Genomic DNA, 17,210 nt, shown 5'->3' on the forward strand with positions numbered 1-17,210 from the left:
TTCCCCGATGTATTTATTTTGTTTCAGCTACCTTGTTATTTGCTTCATACTATTAAAGAGATTGACAGTTCTTTGGAACTGATTTTCTCGAGCAGAGAAAGCTCCCGTGATGGAAACACCACTTTTATCAAAGGGAGTTGCATAAATTCATCTCTGATCTTTTCAATGGGGACTTACTCTCTTTTCTTGTGCTCTGTTTCTAGTCGCTGAACCTCCAGAGAGCTGAGACTGTCTCTAAACGAGGCTGAGATGTAAGAGATGGCAGATGGGTTTAGACTTCATTCTTGGTGAAAGCTATTCCCTCCCTCCTGGGGGCCGGAGTCATGCCTCACGGCATTTTGAGCCTTTCTATACCTGGACACCTTTCTGATCTTCCTCCCTCTCGGTCCCCTTCTTCATGTCTATATGACAGCTCTGCTCTTCCCAACATTCGTCTTTACCCACTTCTTCTTCCACCTCCTCCTCCTCCCTGCTGCCCCCATGTGCTTGACACTGGAGCACCAGAGCAGTGCATCTCTCCAGCCCAGATACCTGCTGCTCACACTGCACCACAAATATTCTGTAGAGCTCCAAAAGAACAATGAGGATATTCTTGCAGGTGAAGAAAATCATCAGCTGGTTGAGCACCTGCTCTTGCACCATGAGGTAGAACCGGTAGAGCAGGAACGGGCCATCTTGGAGTCCCACTGTGAGCAGCAAGCTCCAGACTTCGCTGGAGCAGCAGGAGGTGAATGAGGGTGGAGCCCTGGAGCAGCAGAAGGGACCACCCTTGCTGTCTTGAGAAGGCCCCGCCTTTGGGGGTCGTGTCTGAGTGAGAACCAGAGGAAACTGCATGAGCGCCCAAGAGAACAGGGCCAAGCCGATGATGACAACTGCCTGGTTGGTTTTGACTTCGGGCTCCTTGAAGGTGTCGAAGATGTCCAGGATGTCAGCACCCAGTCCCACATTCACCATGAGAAGCTGTGAGAGTTGGTCACGTGACATGTCCCCCTTGGGCATGAGCCAGCGACCCAGAACCAAGACTATCAGCATGGTTTGCTCCAGGCCAGCTACCCAGTTCTCTGGGTCCAGATCCTTAATCCCCTGGATAAATAAAACAGTGGAAGTCTAGTCATGTTGAAAGTGTTTGCAAGGGTTCAGTGTTAATGAATAATCAAATAAACCAGCCATCTCCTCTCTGTTTTTAATATAAGTCGACTGTTTTGTGTCAAGGTTCATTACGTTTATCCTGAAAGCACCCACCCTCCCCCTTGATATTCTACAATATTCCCAAAACGGGAAGATCTTCACGTTTCAAAAGCTGCCACCCAGCCTTGAGTACAGCCATGGGGCAAAAAGCTCCCAAATCCTACATGAAAGAAATTTCACTAAGACCATCTCACAAGGGAAGAGATCTAAGAATTTTTCAAGCAGGAGCCTATCTGGACTTCATCTCTGTGTGTCTATTACACATTTCCTGCAACTAATAGTTTATCCACCCCCTTGCTAGATTTAAATCTTATCTGATATCAGGTGTTGCTTTAATGTGGCTGCGTGGAGGGTTGAGGCAGCCAGGGCAGTTTTGTTGGTGGGACGCCTACCGCTGAGATCGGGATGTGAGCCAGCAAATGAAGCTCATGGCCCGAGGAATTGTTGAAAGGCAGCTTGGACTGTAGCAGGCTCAGCTCCAGAAACCAAATGGACGGGATGACAGTACTGAGGTACAGGAAAACCATGGGGGAGAACCTAAAAGAGGATCACCAAAGGAGAGGGAAAGAGGGGGTTAGGTTATTTATAGAAATTTGCTTCTTCTTTTTTTGCCACCCACTAAAGAAGAAAGAGTCCCTTTTTCCCCATAGGAAGCATCGAATTTCAGACAGGCAATTATTCTCATCATATATGCAAATCCCACTTGACAGTGCAAAGCCTTCTCCATGAGGACAGAACTTCAAAGTAAGACTCAGTGAGAAAGAGAGAGGCCCGAAGAAAGCTCGCATCTGACGATGTTCAGTTCGTGAGCTTTTGAATAAGACATAGCTTGGTGTTGAATGAGGTGTGACACTAAATGCTCATATCCATTTGAAGTCGGTTGATGTTTTTTTTTTTCCTTTCTTTCTTTCTTTCTTTAAAAAAAAAAAAAAAGCTTGTTGGTCAAAAATGAGTCGAGCCAGAAGGAGACATTTACTCCGTGAGTGGATAGGAGAGGCTGTGACATTGATGTGATGGTAGGCTCATAATACAGTTCAGTGAAAGACAGCAGTAATACAGCAGAGGAATATGTTTGTCTTTGATGGACAGTGAAAGAGAGAAAGAGCTGCGGATGATAAGAGAGAATTTAGTGGCACAGAATATCGCAGGCCTTTACAAAAGCCGCCTCGGGCAGATGGGTTGTAAAGAGTTTGCAGCTACAAGTTTAGGAGTTATTTACTCCCTAACACCAAACAGGTTTATAAAGTCTGCCTGCATCTCACTCCCCATCCTCCCAAATCTGTTCTGTGCTTTGTACAGTGACCTTGGGTTTTAGAAAGGTGCCCACAAATTAAAATGTATTATTATTGTTATTATTTAGGAAGAAGCAGAGGGCTAACATCTGGCTTAAAATTGACTGAGCCTCAGTGTGTTATGCAGAAAGGAAAATCATGTCAAATGTGTTTTACCATTTCCACTCTGCATTACGGGTGCATTTCAGAGTGATGGCCATTTCCACACCCAACAGAGCCACGCCTGTCAGCAGCAGCCAATAGAGCGGCTCCTCTTTAACAGCTACAACTCGCCACACCGTCACCACCCCGTGGACAGCAAATAGGAAGCGGCTCAGCAAGGCCAGCAAGACATTCAGGAGGCGACACATGGTGCACCAGAGAAAACCTGCAGAGAAGATCACTTTAGAAGCACAGAAGTGACTTTATTATCATATGTACATTTGAATATTACTAGACAATGAATATCGTATTTTTTCCGCACTCCCTTCACACGTTGTTATTTATTACATTTATTATACATCATTAGGTTTTCTGAAGATCGCTCTTTGTTATTATGATAATTAAGGGTTTAAATTATTAGCTTAGATTTAGTAACCTGGGGGGGAAAAATACTGTAAAAATTATGTTATTAAATTGAGACATAAAATGAAATAAAATAAAATGAATCACAAAATATACAAAACAGCTGCAAGTGAAAAATCAAATCACTTTGACCAAAAGAAAATTTACATTTGTCTATTTACAAAAAACTAAAAGCTTACAAGTTTACAACAGCGAGTCTTTAATGTTGTTTCAAACCTTCTACAGTGTTGTGTTTGCATTATTATTGCATTTTTGAATGCAATCATAGTCCCACATGGTTCCTGCAGAGTAAAGAATGGACTACTTTAAAACAATTTGATTTTTGCAATGAAAAATTTGCGAAATAAAAGCCACTTAACCACACTCATCATTAACCGCTGCTCATCATCACCCAGTTCAGGCTTCATTATCAGTAACTATTGCACGATGTGCGCAAACAGCCCTCGCTGTCAGTTAGTTAGCCAGGAGGATGAAAGCCTCTGAGCTTTGGGGGAAATCAAAGCAAGCAGTGATTAGTAAGGAAGAGTTAGACAAACTGATCTGCAGTCAATATTAAAGCACTCCCAGAGGCTTTGCACAGGCTTGCTGGAATTTGATCCCTGAATCGCCATGGATTATCGTGATGACTTGAAAGTGGTACCAAAATGGGAGCACCCTGGTTTTGTAGTTATAAAGATGCATCATGCCATACCTGCAGGTTTAACTCCGACCCTCTCTCACACCCAGTACCTCCCTTCCACAGGAATATATATATATATATATATATATATATATATATATATATATATATATATATATATATTATGTGTATATGCCTGTATATTATGTGACTTCTTAAACAATGTACAGAGTCTCTCACAAACTTTAGTCTTTATCTTGTGGATACAAGCAACACTTGTATGACTGCTTTTAACTATTAAATGCATTCGCCTCAGTCAGTGTGTTACTGTTGTTGTGTGTGTCAAAAACAGAGCCGTGTGTGTTAGTGTTTTAGAGTTTGAAAAAGAATTCATGCACTATGTATTGTGCAGCTGCATGCAGTACAAACCTACAGGATAAGCCGGGAGTCCTTCTTGAGATCAGTCTCTTCAGTGTATTTTCCAAAAGTTTTAGATGCTGTGCAGTGGAAAGTGACAGTAACCCAACAGTCACCCACAGTGACCTGCCCTCTGTGTCTGATTTATGCCTTTTAACTGACAGCCACCTCCTAGACCCTGCGGAAGAGTGAACATGTCAGAGGTGTGTATTCCCGCACGTACGTATGTGTGTTCAGTGGGGAGTGACTACTGTTCGAGTTCACTGGAGTATCAGCGAGGAGCAGTGTGATCCACAAGTGTTTATGTGCATGTGTGTGTCTCCATCCTCTCGGTGCCATCATGTGAGATAAAGCTTCCTGCTCCTTGCGCCCACATCTTCATTGCCATCCGTCATGATGTCATCTCCCCTGGCCCAGAACAAAGTTATCTCCTTGGGAGAAGCCAGCCTGTCGCACTCCCTGTTCGGAGTGCACGCAGCCCTGCCCTGCTCCCACCCATGCCTGCTCTGTAACTGCAGCGCTGGTCCTGATAACTGCCCCACTCCGTGGCCTCTGTGCACACAAAAACATGGAGCAACAAGAGGAAAAGGAGATGCTGATGGGCCTCTGAACAAGCAACTGCAGGAGTGTGTGGGTATGTTACTGCGGTTGCATCAGAATGAGGATGCTGCGTGGGTGGAAGCTGTCCAGGAACGTCAATCTACTAAACCAGCGAAGCGAAGCGAAGACAGATGACTGACAATCATAACAGAGAGGAGATTGCTCTTCCCTGCAAATGAGGCATTTTTAAACCTGCAGCATTTGGTTGGTTTTGTTTGACTATTTGGGGACTGAGAAAGCTATTGTTTTAACATTAGCACCACTTGGAGTTTCATCATCATCATCATTAAATCTCACATTTGTTCTCTGTTCAAGCTCTACCATCTCTATCCAAAATATTTGCCTCTGAAGCTGCTGCCGCTGCATTCAGCAACAGCTCATCAGCTTTATTGGTTGGGTGGTCTGAGTAGGTGCCTTTATATGAGGCTATCACTTTTGACTGAACTTGTTTTCCTGCGGCATCTCGGGTGGAAAAAATGAAAAATGCAAAGTTAGTGACTGTATGACCAAAATAATGAGCTGAAAAGAAAAAAAGACAGATTGATTGAGTCATTGGAGTGAATTTAATCATCTTATTTGATATTTATTAATGTAAAAATACTGACTACTGATGCTACGAGGTGTGTCCCTACTGATTACTACGCACAAAAACACAACTAGACCGCGTGCTCTTGTTCCAAAACTGAGACGAGATGAGTGATATTCACACTTCTCCTGAGGCTTTGCTTATTGCATTGTATGAACATCTATAGTGCTGGTGGTAAGCAGACTGATGGAGTATACATTGGAGGTGGCTGCTCAAATGTTTTATTTTCATTTATTTATTTATTTCAAGCATTTATTTTTATCTTTATTTATTTATTTTTATCAGTTATATCCGAGAGCCTCACCTGAGATCGTCATGGAGGAGAAAGTCAGATGAGCACAATGATGGGCACGACCTAATTCTCTTCCCTAGGCTGGAGCCTATCCTAGCTGCCACAGGGCCACACACCCTGGACAGGTTGCCGGTCTGTTGCAGGGCTAACATTTAACACGTGTCAATCAAAATTTTGCAGAAATATATAAATATAACCCAGAATCACGGCAAAACGTGTAACAGACACGCCGGTCCATCGTGTCAATTTCCCGCTTTGCCTCTCCAAAACGTCAAAGGGACACATGCAGACGTTGCATTACCAGCAGGGGGAGATGATAAATGTAAAGGCAAGAAGTCGATAGCAAGCTAAACGCGTGAAGTACGTTCAAAGTCCTTAATCATCAGAAGCGATTAAGCTGGTGGCTTTACGTGTAAATGTGTTAATAATGTCTGTTTAAATGCTTTGCTGTGATTATTTTCATGTTGGCTTGAAATAAAATATTTGTACTGCCACTTACTGCATGTGAGTGTCGTTTTCACACTTTAGAAAGGCAACATGTGAAATGGATATTGTGGACCATCGTGTCTATCACACACTTTGCAGTGATATCGGGTTGGTGTTTACACCACTCTTCGGACTAGGAAGCTACAGTAATGTGTAACAGTGTTGAGCCAACCCTCATTTCCTCTGCAAGGAAAATGGGAAATATGTGCAGTGTTATTGAAACATGTACAAACATACATGGAAATACAGTATATATGGCAAAAATAGAGTTTGTACAATCCTAACGAGCCTTTATTCTCCAACTTAGTCTGAACTCTTGTCATTTCCTAAAGTTTCTTCGGGAATAGTTCTCCAGGCTTCTTGAAGGATATTCAAAGCTCTTCTTTGTATGTTGGCTGCCTTTTGGTCTGTTCTCAGTCAATGCTTCAATAATGTTGATGTCCAGGCTGTGGGGAGGCCGATCCATGACTGGCAGGCAGTGTGTTAGGGATCATTGTCATGCTGAAAAATGAAGTTGTTGTCAATCAGAAGCTTTCTAAATGGCATGGCAGATCACTGACTGTACTTTTCTGTGGTCATATTTCCATCAGTTTTGATTGCCAACACTACCGGCTGAAATACAGCCCCACATGCTGAATTCCTTCTGCCACGATCTCAGCTATTAGCGCTCTGGGAATCGCTTTGTTGGTTTTGTGTCTGTCAAACTGTGTTACTGTTGGTATTTTTTTTTGTTTTTGCCACAGGCTGCTAGTAATAAAGTCCCAAAAGATACAATTTAAAACTGCTATTTTGCTTGGTTGTCTCTTATCTGTATACACAACATTGGTTCATCCCTTGAGTCAGGTGCCATTTTTGTGCTTGAATGATTCCTAGGTTAGTGTTAAGTGGCTTAAGAAATCAAAAAACTTTCCTCTGACATGGTCAGGTACAGGTGCTTGAAAAAGCAGCCAATATCCAAAGAAAAACTTTGAAAGACCTTCAGAAAACTGAAGAACTGTTGCTGTTAATTAAAAAAAATTACTGGAAAGTCTGGCTCCTGGGAAGGAAAATATAAAGAAATGAAGTGTGGCTTGAGACTTTTGTACAGTATTGTAAATCTGTGGACACCACACTTTGTTACAACTGATTACAACATTCAGAGTTACTGGCTGATGTGTCCACCTTGAACCTTTCATCAAAGAAGCAAAGAAAACTGATGATTTAATCAAAGATGCAGTTTCATTCTGATTCAAGAAGCTGAAATGCTCAAACTGGAGGTCACATAATACACTGTATTTAATGTAGTGACTGAATAAGAAAACTAAAGAGCTGTGGTGCCTTCTAATCCACGAGTCTCCTGAAATCAATTTCCCAGTTCAGACAAAGGACGGGCACGAGTAGGAAATTATTAATAGAGCAAAGTATAATTGATAAGTTAATTATTCATAACCCCTTAAAATTTTGCATGTTCGGACCTGCCAGATGGGATTTCAAGCAGCTTCGTCTTCTTTTGAATATACCTAACCAACATGGATTTAGCTTTCAAGAGATCATTTGGCGCTAGGAGAGAGAAACACAAACACACGCACACAGGTAGTGGAGGAAGTCCTTTAATGGCAAGGAAACAGGCAGAACTGGCAGAGGGAGATAAGACCCTCCAGTCGGTGTCCTAAACGTGAAAATAAACAGGAAAAAAAAGGGTGGGGCACCAAAGGAGAGGGAGAGAGAGAGGGGATAGCAGTGGCGGGAGGGGAGAGGGGGTAATGAGTTCTCAGCCATGCAGAATAGCAGTACACCTCATCTCGTTATCCTCTTGTCTGGGTGGTGTTTTTGCTTTGTGAGATAACAAGTGGTTCACTGATTGTGGAGTTAGACAGGCTAAGTATGCTTATTTGTATTTGTTTAGAGGAGAGCTTGTGGTCAGTGCGGCTGTTTTGGTGGACGTGAGGTCTGGTGTCTCGTGTTAAGTCGGCTTATATAACAGGTCGATGTGGAAGTGTTTGTTGTTAGTTAAACTGTATTAAATGTGTGCTGTATGTCTTCCACAGGCAACATAGTCCTTCGCCTTTGCAGGACATTGTTTGTGTTTAAATATATTTTAATCCTCTTAAAACTTCTTAAACTTCTACGTACTTCCAGTAATTACCATATTTCCATATTCACAGGCCATTATACTTTATTTTGTCTTTTGTCTGACGAGTTCTCGCCTTTACTGAAGGCTGCAGTATATTTCTGCTGCACCAGTCTGCCAGCATTAAAGTGGCACAGCTCCAGCAGTTTCTTATATACAGCTCTGGATGGCAGCCATTCGCTCAGACCCGCTGCCTCCTCTTCACATGGTGTACGCCACCCAGTAGATCACATTCACCACGGCGAAAGTGAAAGGAAACACGGCCCTGGCATAGATGTCGATGGTATCTGCATCAATGGGCTTGCAGACACACTTGGAACAGCACTTCTTCTTCTCTTCCTCGCGCTCCTCCGGTTGCCTGGATCTTCTCCGCCTCGGCTCCGTCTCCTCCGTTCCACCCTCCCCGGGAATTTCGCTGCTGGAACGCTGGGCTCGACCGTGGCGGCTGGAAATGACCACGCCCTGATTCATGCCGGTGACTGACAGGGAAAACAGAACCATTGCCTGTTTGCCGTTCTTTACAATAGACTGTGGAGAGGAGGAGACAGAGAAGCATCTAAGCATTTACCTGACAGAGCTCTATTCTGGCAAATTTGGCAAAAGTGACAATTCAACCCCTTTGCATTCATGAGGGCTACTACTATAACTTATAACTACTTTATAAGCAAAAGCTCTTAAGTATTTGGTCCATCCTGGTACTTTATATTTTATAATGCTTCATTTTTTTTAAATAAACACACGACTAACCCTAACCCTGTCAGTGGTTAAGGTAAGGGTTAATTGTGTGGTATTAATGATTATCATCTCTTTTGGCAGTTTTGATTACACCGTACTCACTAGAGCATAAGCGATCAGACCAATGTTGTCAGCTCATTTGCAAAACTATTGTTTCTGCATTTGTAATAGACAATTAATATAAATGTAAGTAAAGAAGAGGCACTTCAACCATTTTTTGAGTGTTGATGTTGCATAGTTTGTCCACCAGAGGGCGCTGAGCTGAGTTGAGCGGAAGGTAAACAAGTAAATAAATAACTAAATAAAACAAAGGCTTGAGAAATCTGTTTATGTTTCGTATGTTTGAAAGAAAATTACATCGGCCATTTTATTGTAATATTATATTTTAAAATACTTTGATATCTGCATCAGTATCAATGTAAAATACCCTATATCAGTTTGGCTCCTTTTTTTCCACAATCACTCCACTGCAACATTTAATTTTAATCGCTTCACTGCTCTGACAGGTAATCTGGTACGTTTAATATTTCTGAACTCATAGTTTTATAGCAGGTGCGGCCACTGTTATTCTGAAGGTTTACCTCAGTTATGATGGACACCAGCAACTTAAGAAGCTGACAGTATGATGAGAATCACTATTGCTTCCTGTGGGGCGATCATCTATTTTCCCATTATGGTCTATAGAGATTCATGTCCTGCTGAAGGTCAGTGGGATGGATGCTTGTCAGCACCAAGGCCTGATGTCTGGCCTAGGTTTATGTTTAAGAGGTGCGCACAATTTAGTAGCAACACCCCCACCCTACCGCCCCGAAGCTCCAGATTGAAAGGTCTGCTGACAGGTGTACATGACGGAAATGATCGAATGAGTGATCCTCACCTCGGAGCTGAGCTTGCTGGCCTTGACCTTGGCTTTCTCTTTGAGTCGGTAGTCAGCGTTGTAGTGAGCAAAGGCGTACTCGATGAGGGCCGCGAACACAAACACGTAACAGATCCAGAAGTAGACATCTAACGCCTTGATGGCTGACGCTCGGGGCAAGGACGAGCGAGCGCTTACCATCAGCGTGGTCATGGTTAGAACAGTTGTAATCCCTGAAAACAAAGCAAAAATTTGACTTCTGTGGATGTGGGGCTCTTGATTAGTGTTCTCAGACTGTAGGTTGGTTGGTCCCCTACTGTAGTCTAGACAACAGTATAAACTGTCAGTTAGGTGGTTAATCTAAGGTTTCCTAAGGGAACACTATCCCCTTTCTGTTGGTAGCTTTAAACAAAATGAGGAACAGGATTTTCAAAAATATTTGGTGTACATATTCATCTTTCTCTCAGAGTGAATGTTGCTCATGTCCCATCATCTGGTCCAAATCTTCCATTTAAACTTAAAAAGACAGCCTCATCGGGCTGTCTGATGAGGCTGTCTTTTCTTGCTTTAACTAGAATGTTTGCAGCTCATCAGTGATTCTGTTGGCACATTCTGCAGAATTTTAGTCTTGAGAGGACATGAACGTCCTCATGCGTCAAATTCAAGGCCGGAGGGCCCGATCCCCCAAAATTTTAATTTAGCCTGCATGCAAATTTAGCATTTTGATATATTTTGGCCCACCAAGTTGTCTAGCTGTTGTCTGCATAGCATGTCCCCCAGTGTGTGCAGCCAAACAGAGGGGCACAACTTCATTGCACCTGCAAGTTAATAAGCTGCTTAACACTGACTGAAACAGACAGGACCATCGAGAGAGGTGGGAACTGAGAAGCTCTTTAGCTGTATCCATACTACATCAAGAAATATATATCTTCTTCTTCTTTGAGTAAAATCTCAACATGAGCAAGCAGAGGGGATGGTTGAGGCAGGTGGGCAATTTTCAGACAGGAAACTGCAAAGTTCAATTGCGAAATTAAGGCTTACGTGCGTCTGATTTCATAGCAGAAGGTAAGGCTGCATGGCATATGTAAAATACTTAATCATAAATCCTTTTTAATTAACAAAAAAATAATAATAATAAATACATTTTATTTATAAAGCGCCTTTCAAGACACCCAAGGACGCTGTACAATAGGATAAAATACATAATAGAACAATGACACAATGAAGGACAATAAAACAAAAGCACAAGATAAAATGAACAAACAGTGGGTTCACAGTGAATATGCAGATTTGAACAGATGGTTTTGAGTTGAGATTTAAACTGGGGGAGAGAACCAATGTTTCTTATATCTGGGGGGTAGAGATAACATATTCAGGCCTGTGAGGACATCTGTGTGAGACCTGAAGAAATATGTGCAGGAACTGAATTAAAGATTTATTATTTTTGCTTTAACATCAGCATGTATTGAGCTATGTTGTATCCTGTGATGGTCATCAATAGGCTGCTATGAGTTCCTTGTAACCACAATGCATTAGTTTGAATGTAACCCCACACGCAGTAAGACTCTAAGAAAAGAAAACTGTCATTTATGTGGTTTAACCTTTCAGAGGACGAACGAGCACCAACCTTCACTGAAATAACCCCTTTCGAAATGTTCAAATATACTTCATCCAATTAATACTAACCTAAGGATACACGAGCAGGAACTGCTGATTGGCTGATCCAGAAGGACACCCAGGACATTGCAACCAGTAATATCGAAGGCATGTACGACTGGATGATGTAGACACCTCGATTACGTCTCAGCTGGAAGCGAAGACTGAGCCTCGGAAAGCGCCCCGCTGTGAAGCAGACAACAAGTCACTTTGTTTCAAACCAAACATGCTAATTATTTATCATAAAGAGGCCATTGTTCTTCACAGGCTCTGACGCTAGGCAACATCTTTTGCCTCGCTTTTGCCCCTAGTGGCACAACTTCAAGATTTAACGCATAAAATGGTGTTGCAGCTGCATCTTCCCAGCAGCTACTGCTCTCATCTCCTAAATCTCCTGCCTGGCTCAGCAGCAAGTCTGCCTTGATGCATTTCGTCTACGAATAGAATACAACCACAGAAGTGCCTCTGGTTGAAAAAAAGAAGTCATGCTTCAAGAAGTATGTGTAGAGTTCTCCAATACAAGAGGGACCAAAGTCCAAAACCACCACATACGTGTAAAACATAATACAGGCACAAAACAACACAAAAGAGGGATGCTCACCTGATTTGAAATTCATCATCTCAGTGTCAAAGCGATAGTCTGTGATGGTGAACTGGGAAAGCTCTAATTTGTCCAAACCGTGAATGTGTCTCTGACTCTCCGACCAGTGATACACAATGTCCTCTGAGGAGTAACCATCTAGAAAAACAACAACAACAACAAAGACATTTACCCGTCCAGCCGACACAGATGTGCGAGGTTCGCTCAACATTTGGCATTTTCATCCTGTCACAGACACTGTAACCTTTCACAAATGTCACCGTGCTCGCACAATGAAATGTTTCAGCAATAAACTGAAATAACATTTTTAACCCATAAAGATGAATGTAGGAAAGAAGAAATGAACATTTAAGATAAATCCCAACTCACAGCTTTCCAAATCCAGCATGCATTCCTGTTCGTCCATGGGATACTTGGTAAGGTCCATGTCACACGCCACTGTCGAAGTGATTCTAGGAACAAAACGGCTCGCTTAATCAAACCCTGACATAGATGCTATTACAGTTTCTTCAATTTGTCATTTTTCAAATAAAAACTAATTTTCTTTTATCTTCTTTTTGCATGTTCATCAATACATCCTTCATTATTTAACTCCTGGTATAAAAATCTGACTCTTTTACGAAAAGTCCATTTAGTTACTATTCATGCATTCTTATTTTTATTTTTTTGCTCAAAACAGCCTGCATCCAAACACAGCGCTAATGAGAACTGTTATATTTAACCAAAACAGTGCAGTCTGATCAAAACAATGACGAAAGACAGTGAAAATTTCTGGTGTGCTAAGATGAAACTGCAGAATTGTCTTATAATTTTCTGTAGGCAAAAGAAAGAGAAGACAATGATCTGTTTGTTTATACCGGCTACTATATAGAATCACTCCGTTAGGCTGCAGGCGGATCAGCTTGTTCTCTACGGTCACATCGTGAAACCAAGCAGATTTGGCGTTAACGATGAAGGTGTCGGGCAGCCACAGCTTGTCCACAAACCGACTGTCCAGTCCAAGAGTCTTGTTAGTGTGATTGTAGGACAGGCGGTCATCGTGCCAGCTCTGCCGCAGGAACACAGTCATGGTGTATTCCTGTCAGGAACACCACGGAATGTAAAACGGGAGACAGACTGTTAGGAATATTAGGTTCAATTATATTTACTTTGTATTTTTAAAAATATATTTAATTTATTTCATTATTCTGGACGGTTTTGGGAATAACTTATTTATATAGGAAAAATCGTTGGTGAGATTGTGTCAAAATATGAAATTATTTAGAAAAGAAAAGTAATTACTCAATAAGAATTTTTAGTAAGAAGAGATTTTGGCCCTTCAATTAATGATGAATGCAACATTTAATTAAAGGGTCCAAACACATTTCTTTTCAGACATAACCCTAAAACTGATATCACCGTTAAAATGCTGTTAATTATTGTTATAATCGCAAAATTGAAAAAGAATAATAACTCTTTTGTCACTATATTGTAGATTTGAATTAAATATTTTCTTCCTATTGCAAGAGATTTCAGCAAAATGTGACACTGAACTTCCTACCAAACAGAAATATAGAAAGAAAAGAAAACACAAAAAGCCATCTTCAGACGCCTGGTGAGTCACACAAATGCAGATCTGGCTGCAAATGCAGAAAAACACAACCAAAGAATGAAATACCGCAATTAGCATCAAACAGCATAAACCACCAGAGAGGAGGCTGAAAAAGAAGCAAACAATGCTGGAGCACACATGCCGCACTGGCTGGTGACGTGAGTAACTACTGTGGTGCTTTTTTACTATTCTGCTTGCATAATTCAGATATTACTGCAGCAGTTCAGTGTCCGGTTGTGTTTTATGTGTCCTCACAGCATAAAAGCAATAAAGCACTTGGCTTTATTGTCTTACTTTGCAGCCTTTCCCTGAATACTGTGCACTTTGTGTTTGTGTTTTAGTTTCATTGCTCTTTTGGCTACCACACTTTGGACTTTATTTCAGATGTTAAGCAAAAAAAAAAACATATTGAATTGAAGCGTTTTAAGATTAAACTCCTTCTTTCATGATAGACATGGCGCCGCTCACGATTACAAGGTTACGCAAAATGATATTTGTGCAAAACATGAATTGCCCCATTGGATTTGATATTTCACTTTACAAAATCCATGAAAGTCTGAAATTATCCAACAACTCGCCCGATGTGTCACAAATGTTCACACTGAATGCGTTTAAACCTTCGAGTGGGATATGTCAGGATTATGCAAATAGTAAATCTTTGATCGTTGCGACAGTTGTGAAGTGATGATAGAGAATCTCGGTGCAGAAAGAAGGAGCGAGTGTCTGTTCTTTACCATGTTGGCTTCAGAGATGTGGTCAATGCTGGCTACTTCTATAGCCATGGCCACGTTCACGGGCGGACCTGCAGAGGAAATGGTGAGAAAAAAAAAGGGCAAACCTTTGCCCTCCCCATCTCAAACACCCACCCACGCCACTTCTCTGATTCCCATTCTGGTCCCTCCCATCCTAACTCCATAACCCATCTGTTTTTCTCCCATCCACCTTCCTCCCACGTCCAAACACTCCTACGGTGCATAGAGATTAAGCATTATCCAGTTTAGCCATGCGAAGTGGCACATCACACAATGGGCATTCATAAACAACACTGGGCTTTCATGGACTTGCACAGAGAGAGCTTCTGCCAACATTCACACGCACGCACACATACGCTGTAGCGTTCACTCAACAGTTTGCCATATGATTAGCATGGAGCGTGCAGCAGTCATCGAATGCTAGAGGGCAGAAACTACAGGGGGGGGGGCTCAGTGATGCAGAACAGAAAGGCTATTTAAAATATATTAAACATTAAGGAATCATTTCCCATCATTCAACACCTCCCCATGCCATTTTGGGTAATTTATATTTTCAACACCAAATGCAAGTGAATGGGAAAAGGTTTTCAGTTGTATGCTTATTGAATGTTGATGTAAATGGGAGAGTTTAGAGGGCGATGTGATTCTATTCTCCAGCGCAGGTACAAAGATGACTATAACATTTGTTAAACAGCTATTTTACCAACTCTGGTTAGTAAATATAATAGAAAATATTTCGCTGTATATTAGAATGAAGCACAATGTGTAGCATTACCATAGAAACGTGGCATTGATTTTGTTTGCTACCACTCTAATTATGCAAATAGATTAAAATTCCAGAAAAATGTTTTACAGCATTATCAGTTCAGAAACTTTGCATTTGCAAATAGGCTTTGCACTCTGGAAACCTTGGCAGCACATATTGATGTTTACAGTGGGAAAAGTTGTTACTGTATATTAATTTCTTGCATTATATAAAAAGAGACTCCACTTCCACTGCAGAACTAATCCTCCCTTACTGTTAAAATGATGTGAGATTGGAAACATTCAGACACTTTGGTTCATAATATGGTTTTCAACTTTCAAATCAGGTTTTGTGTAGTTATCAATTCTTCTAATATTCAGTGTTCAAGTGAGGCGATAACAAGATCCATAAATTTTATGTAAAGAAAAAAATACATTGTGCTTTTTTTATGAAACAATCTGTCTGTCACGTCTTTTCTTTACATCTTGTGCATCACTATCCTTACAAATTATATTTATCTTGCAAAAACATTTTTCATAATTATCATATATTTAAGGCCCTGTTATTGCTCCATATTAATAGCATGGGGTGGGATTTGAGTGAAAGAAACTGCTCCGAAATAACAGACATGATTCCCCAGTGGTCACAACAGCCTTCCATTTAGCTTCCTTTTTCAACACATTAAAATGTGACATAAATAGAAATGCAGTGACCACATGATGTTGCATTATGATTCTCTGCATCATGCACAGGGTGGTATGTGTGTGGCGATAGCGGCACTCTTGCCCCACATTTTCACCTTTCCTCAGCTGAGTTAAGCTGTGAGATTGAGAAATCTATTGCTGTGGTCATTGAATGTTTCACATTTGGCAGCCATTCTTAGCAAATTCTCCAGAGCAGCACACAATGTTTGTGCCACCGCTCCACTCCGGCGTGTCCTCCTGCAAAGCCTCTCTTTAATAAATGTTTTTTGTGTGTGTCCTTAACAAACTGTTCACCTGTCAGCATATGTATTTGTTAGGGGTGCAACGATACACAAAATTCACGGTTCGGTTCGGTTCGATACTTTGGTGTCACGGTTCGATATTTTTTCGATACAAAACAAATGTTCATGCCTTTTTAATTTGTCATTTATTAAAATTATAAATATATATTTTAACTCAAAAGTACAGTTTTTAAATTTAACCCTAACCCTTGTGCGTGTTTTTTATTTTGACAGCGAATGCGCACCTGCGGACCACTTATGTGCAGCCCTGGTTATTTAGCTTGTCATATTGCAGCCACAGAAATTATTTTGTCCATGAAACCATAAAGCTGCACTTTCTTTTTGCCTTATAGTCTGATTTGTCATAACTTCTCCGTTTTGTGGTAAGCTTTTCTTTGGCTGTCACTTCTTCACCCTGACCTGTCTTATTTGGCTCAGCAGAACTAAAATATATATCTGTGTGTGAAGGTTCTCAGTCATCCAGGTCATCGTAGTCAAATATAAATCCTGCTGCTTTTACACACGGACTCACATAAGCTCAGCGATTCTCTGCGCGATCAACCTCTCACATGTTTAAGCTGCGGAGATTTCACTTGTCATGTTTGCATAGTAAGCTAACAATTAATAAGACGATGTCAGAGGAATTGGTGCACAAATTATCATCACTCACAGATCAGTGCTGTCGCTCTCTATACACAGTTCGCACGATTGCAAAGTGAAAGCAAAAAAACAAGCGCAAATTCAAACGCGATTTCAATATGTCACATATTGACAGTGGCTCACCGATGCCAATGACATAATTACCCAGCTACATTTCTGAAAGAATGCAAAAGCATTGACATATATTTTTCCTTCTTACAATAGCCCGACGGGCAGGGCAGAGATAGATTTTGGTACCCCGACTGAAAAAATCGCTAGCCCCAGGACGTCAGGCTAGCGATATTGCAAGCCCTGTATCTGATTGAGGAATCATGCATCTTTGGAAAAGAGAGTTTATTACAGAGAAATGGCTCTTTCCAAAATAAAAGCTATACTATCCGCTTCTTCTGGGTTATATTCTCAGCAGCATAAGGAGAATCATGTGCTAACAGCTGTCTAAATGACTCGGCTAAAGTTAGTAGCATGCTTGTTGTTT

General features: G+C 41.3%; 2 protein-coding genes across 8 annotated transcripts in view; both read right to left on the reverse strand.

Annotated features, from left to right (window-relative positions):
• Positions 1–203: 203 nt before the first annotated feature.
• Positions 204–4,387, reverse strand: LOC309697085 (transmembrane protein 26). 4 transcript variants are annotated; one of them, XM_082518742.1, is made up of 4 exons: positions 4,097–4,387; positions 2,637–2,862; positions 1,581–1,725; positions 205–1,083 (listed from the first exon to the last, which is right to left on the reverse strand). In XM_082518742.1, exons 2-4 carry the CDS (start codon positions 2,828–2,830, stop codon positions 349–351), a joined length of 1,074 nt encoding a protein of 357 aa, XP_082374868.1. In that variant the 5' UTR covers positions 2,831–2,862; positions 4,097–4,387; the 3' UTR covers positions 205–348. The 4 variants fall into 4 exon arrangements, with proteins under 4 accessions (XP_082374869.1, XP_082374868.1, XP_082374867.1 ...); XM_082518741.1 differs by having other exon boundaries at positions 2,637–2,847; positions 4,093–4,387; XM_082518740.1 differs by having other exon boundaries at positions 206–1,083; positions 2,637–2,847.
• A 3,232-nt stretch (positions 4,388–7,619) lies between these two features.
• Positions 7,620–17,210, reverse strand: part of gabrd (gamma-aminobutyric acid type A receptor subunit delta) — a 28,346-nt gene continuing 18,755 nt past the window's right edge. For all 4 annotated transcript variants that reach the window (XM_082517992.1, XM_082517991.1, XM_082517993.1 and 1 more), the window contains 7 exons: positions 14,328–14,395; positions 12,860–13,080; positions 12,372–12,454; positions 12,003–12,140; positions 11,432–11,587; positions 9,767–9,978; positions 7,620–8,682 (listed from right to left, as the gene is read on the reverse strand). In XM_082517992.1, coding sequence (XP_082374118.1) covers positions 8,356–8,682; positions 9,767–9,978; positions 11,432–11,587; positions 12,003–12,140; positions 12,372–12,454; positions 12,860–13,080; positions 14,328–14,395 — 1,205 coding nt within the window. In that variant the 3' untranslated portion in view covers positions 7,620–8,355. The remainder of the gene's footprint in view (positions 8,683–9,766; positions 9,979–11,431; positions 11,588–12,002; positions 12,141–12,371; positions 12,455–12,859; positions 13,081–14,327; positions 14,396–17,210) is intronic.

The sequence above is a fragment of the Aulonocara stuartgranti genome (genome assembly GCF_965226115.1).
Source record: "Aulonocara stuartgranti genome assembly, chromosome: 20".
Classification (NCBI taxonomy): domain Eukaryota; kingdom Metazoa; phylum Chordata; class Actinopteri; order Cichliformes; family Cichlidae; genus Aulonocara; species Aulonocara stuartgranti.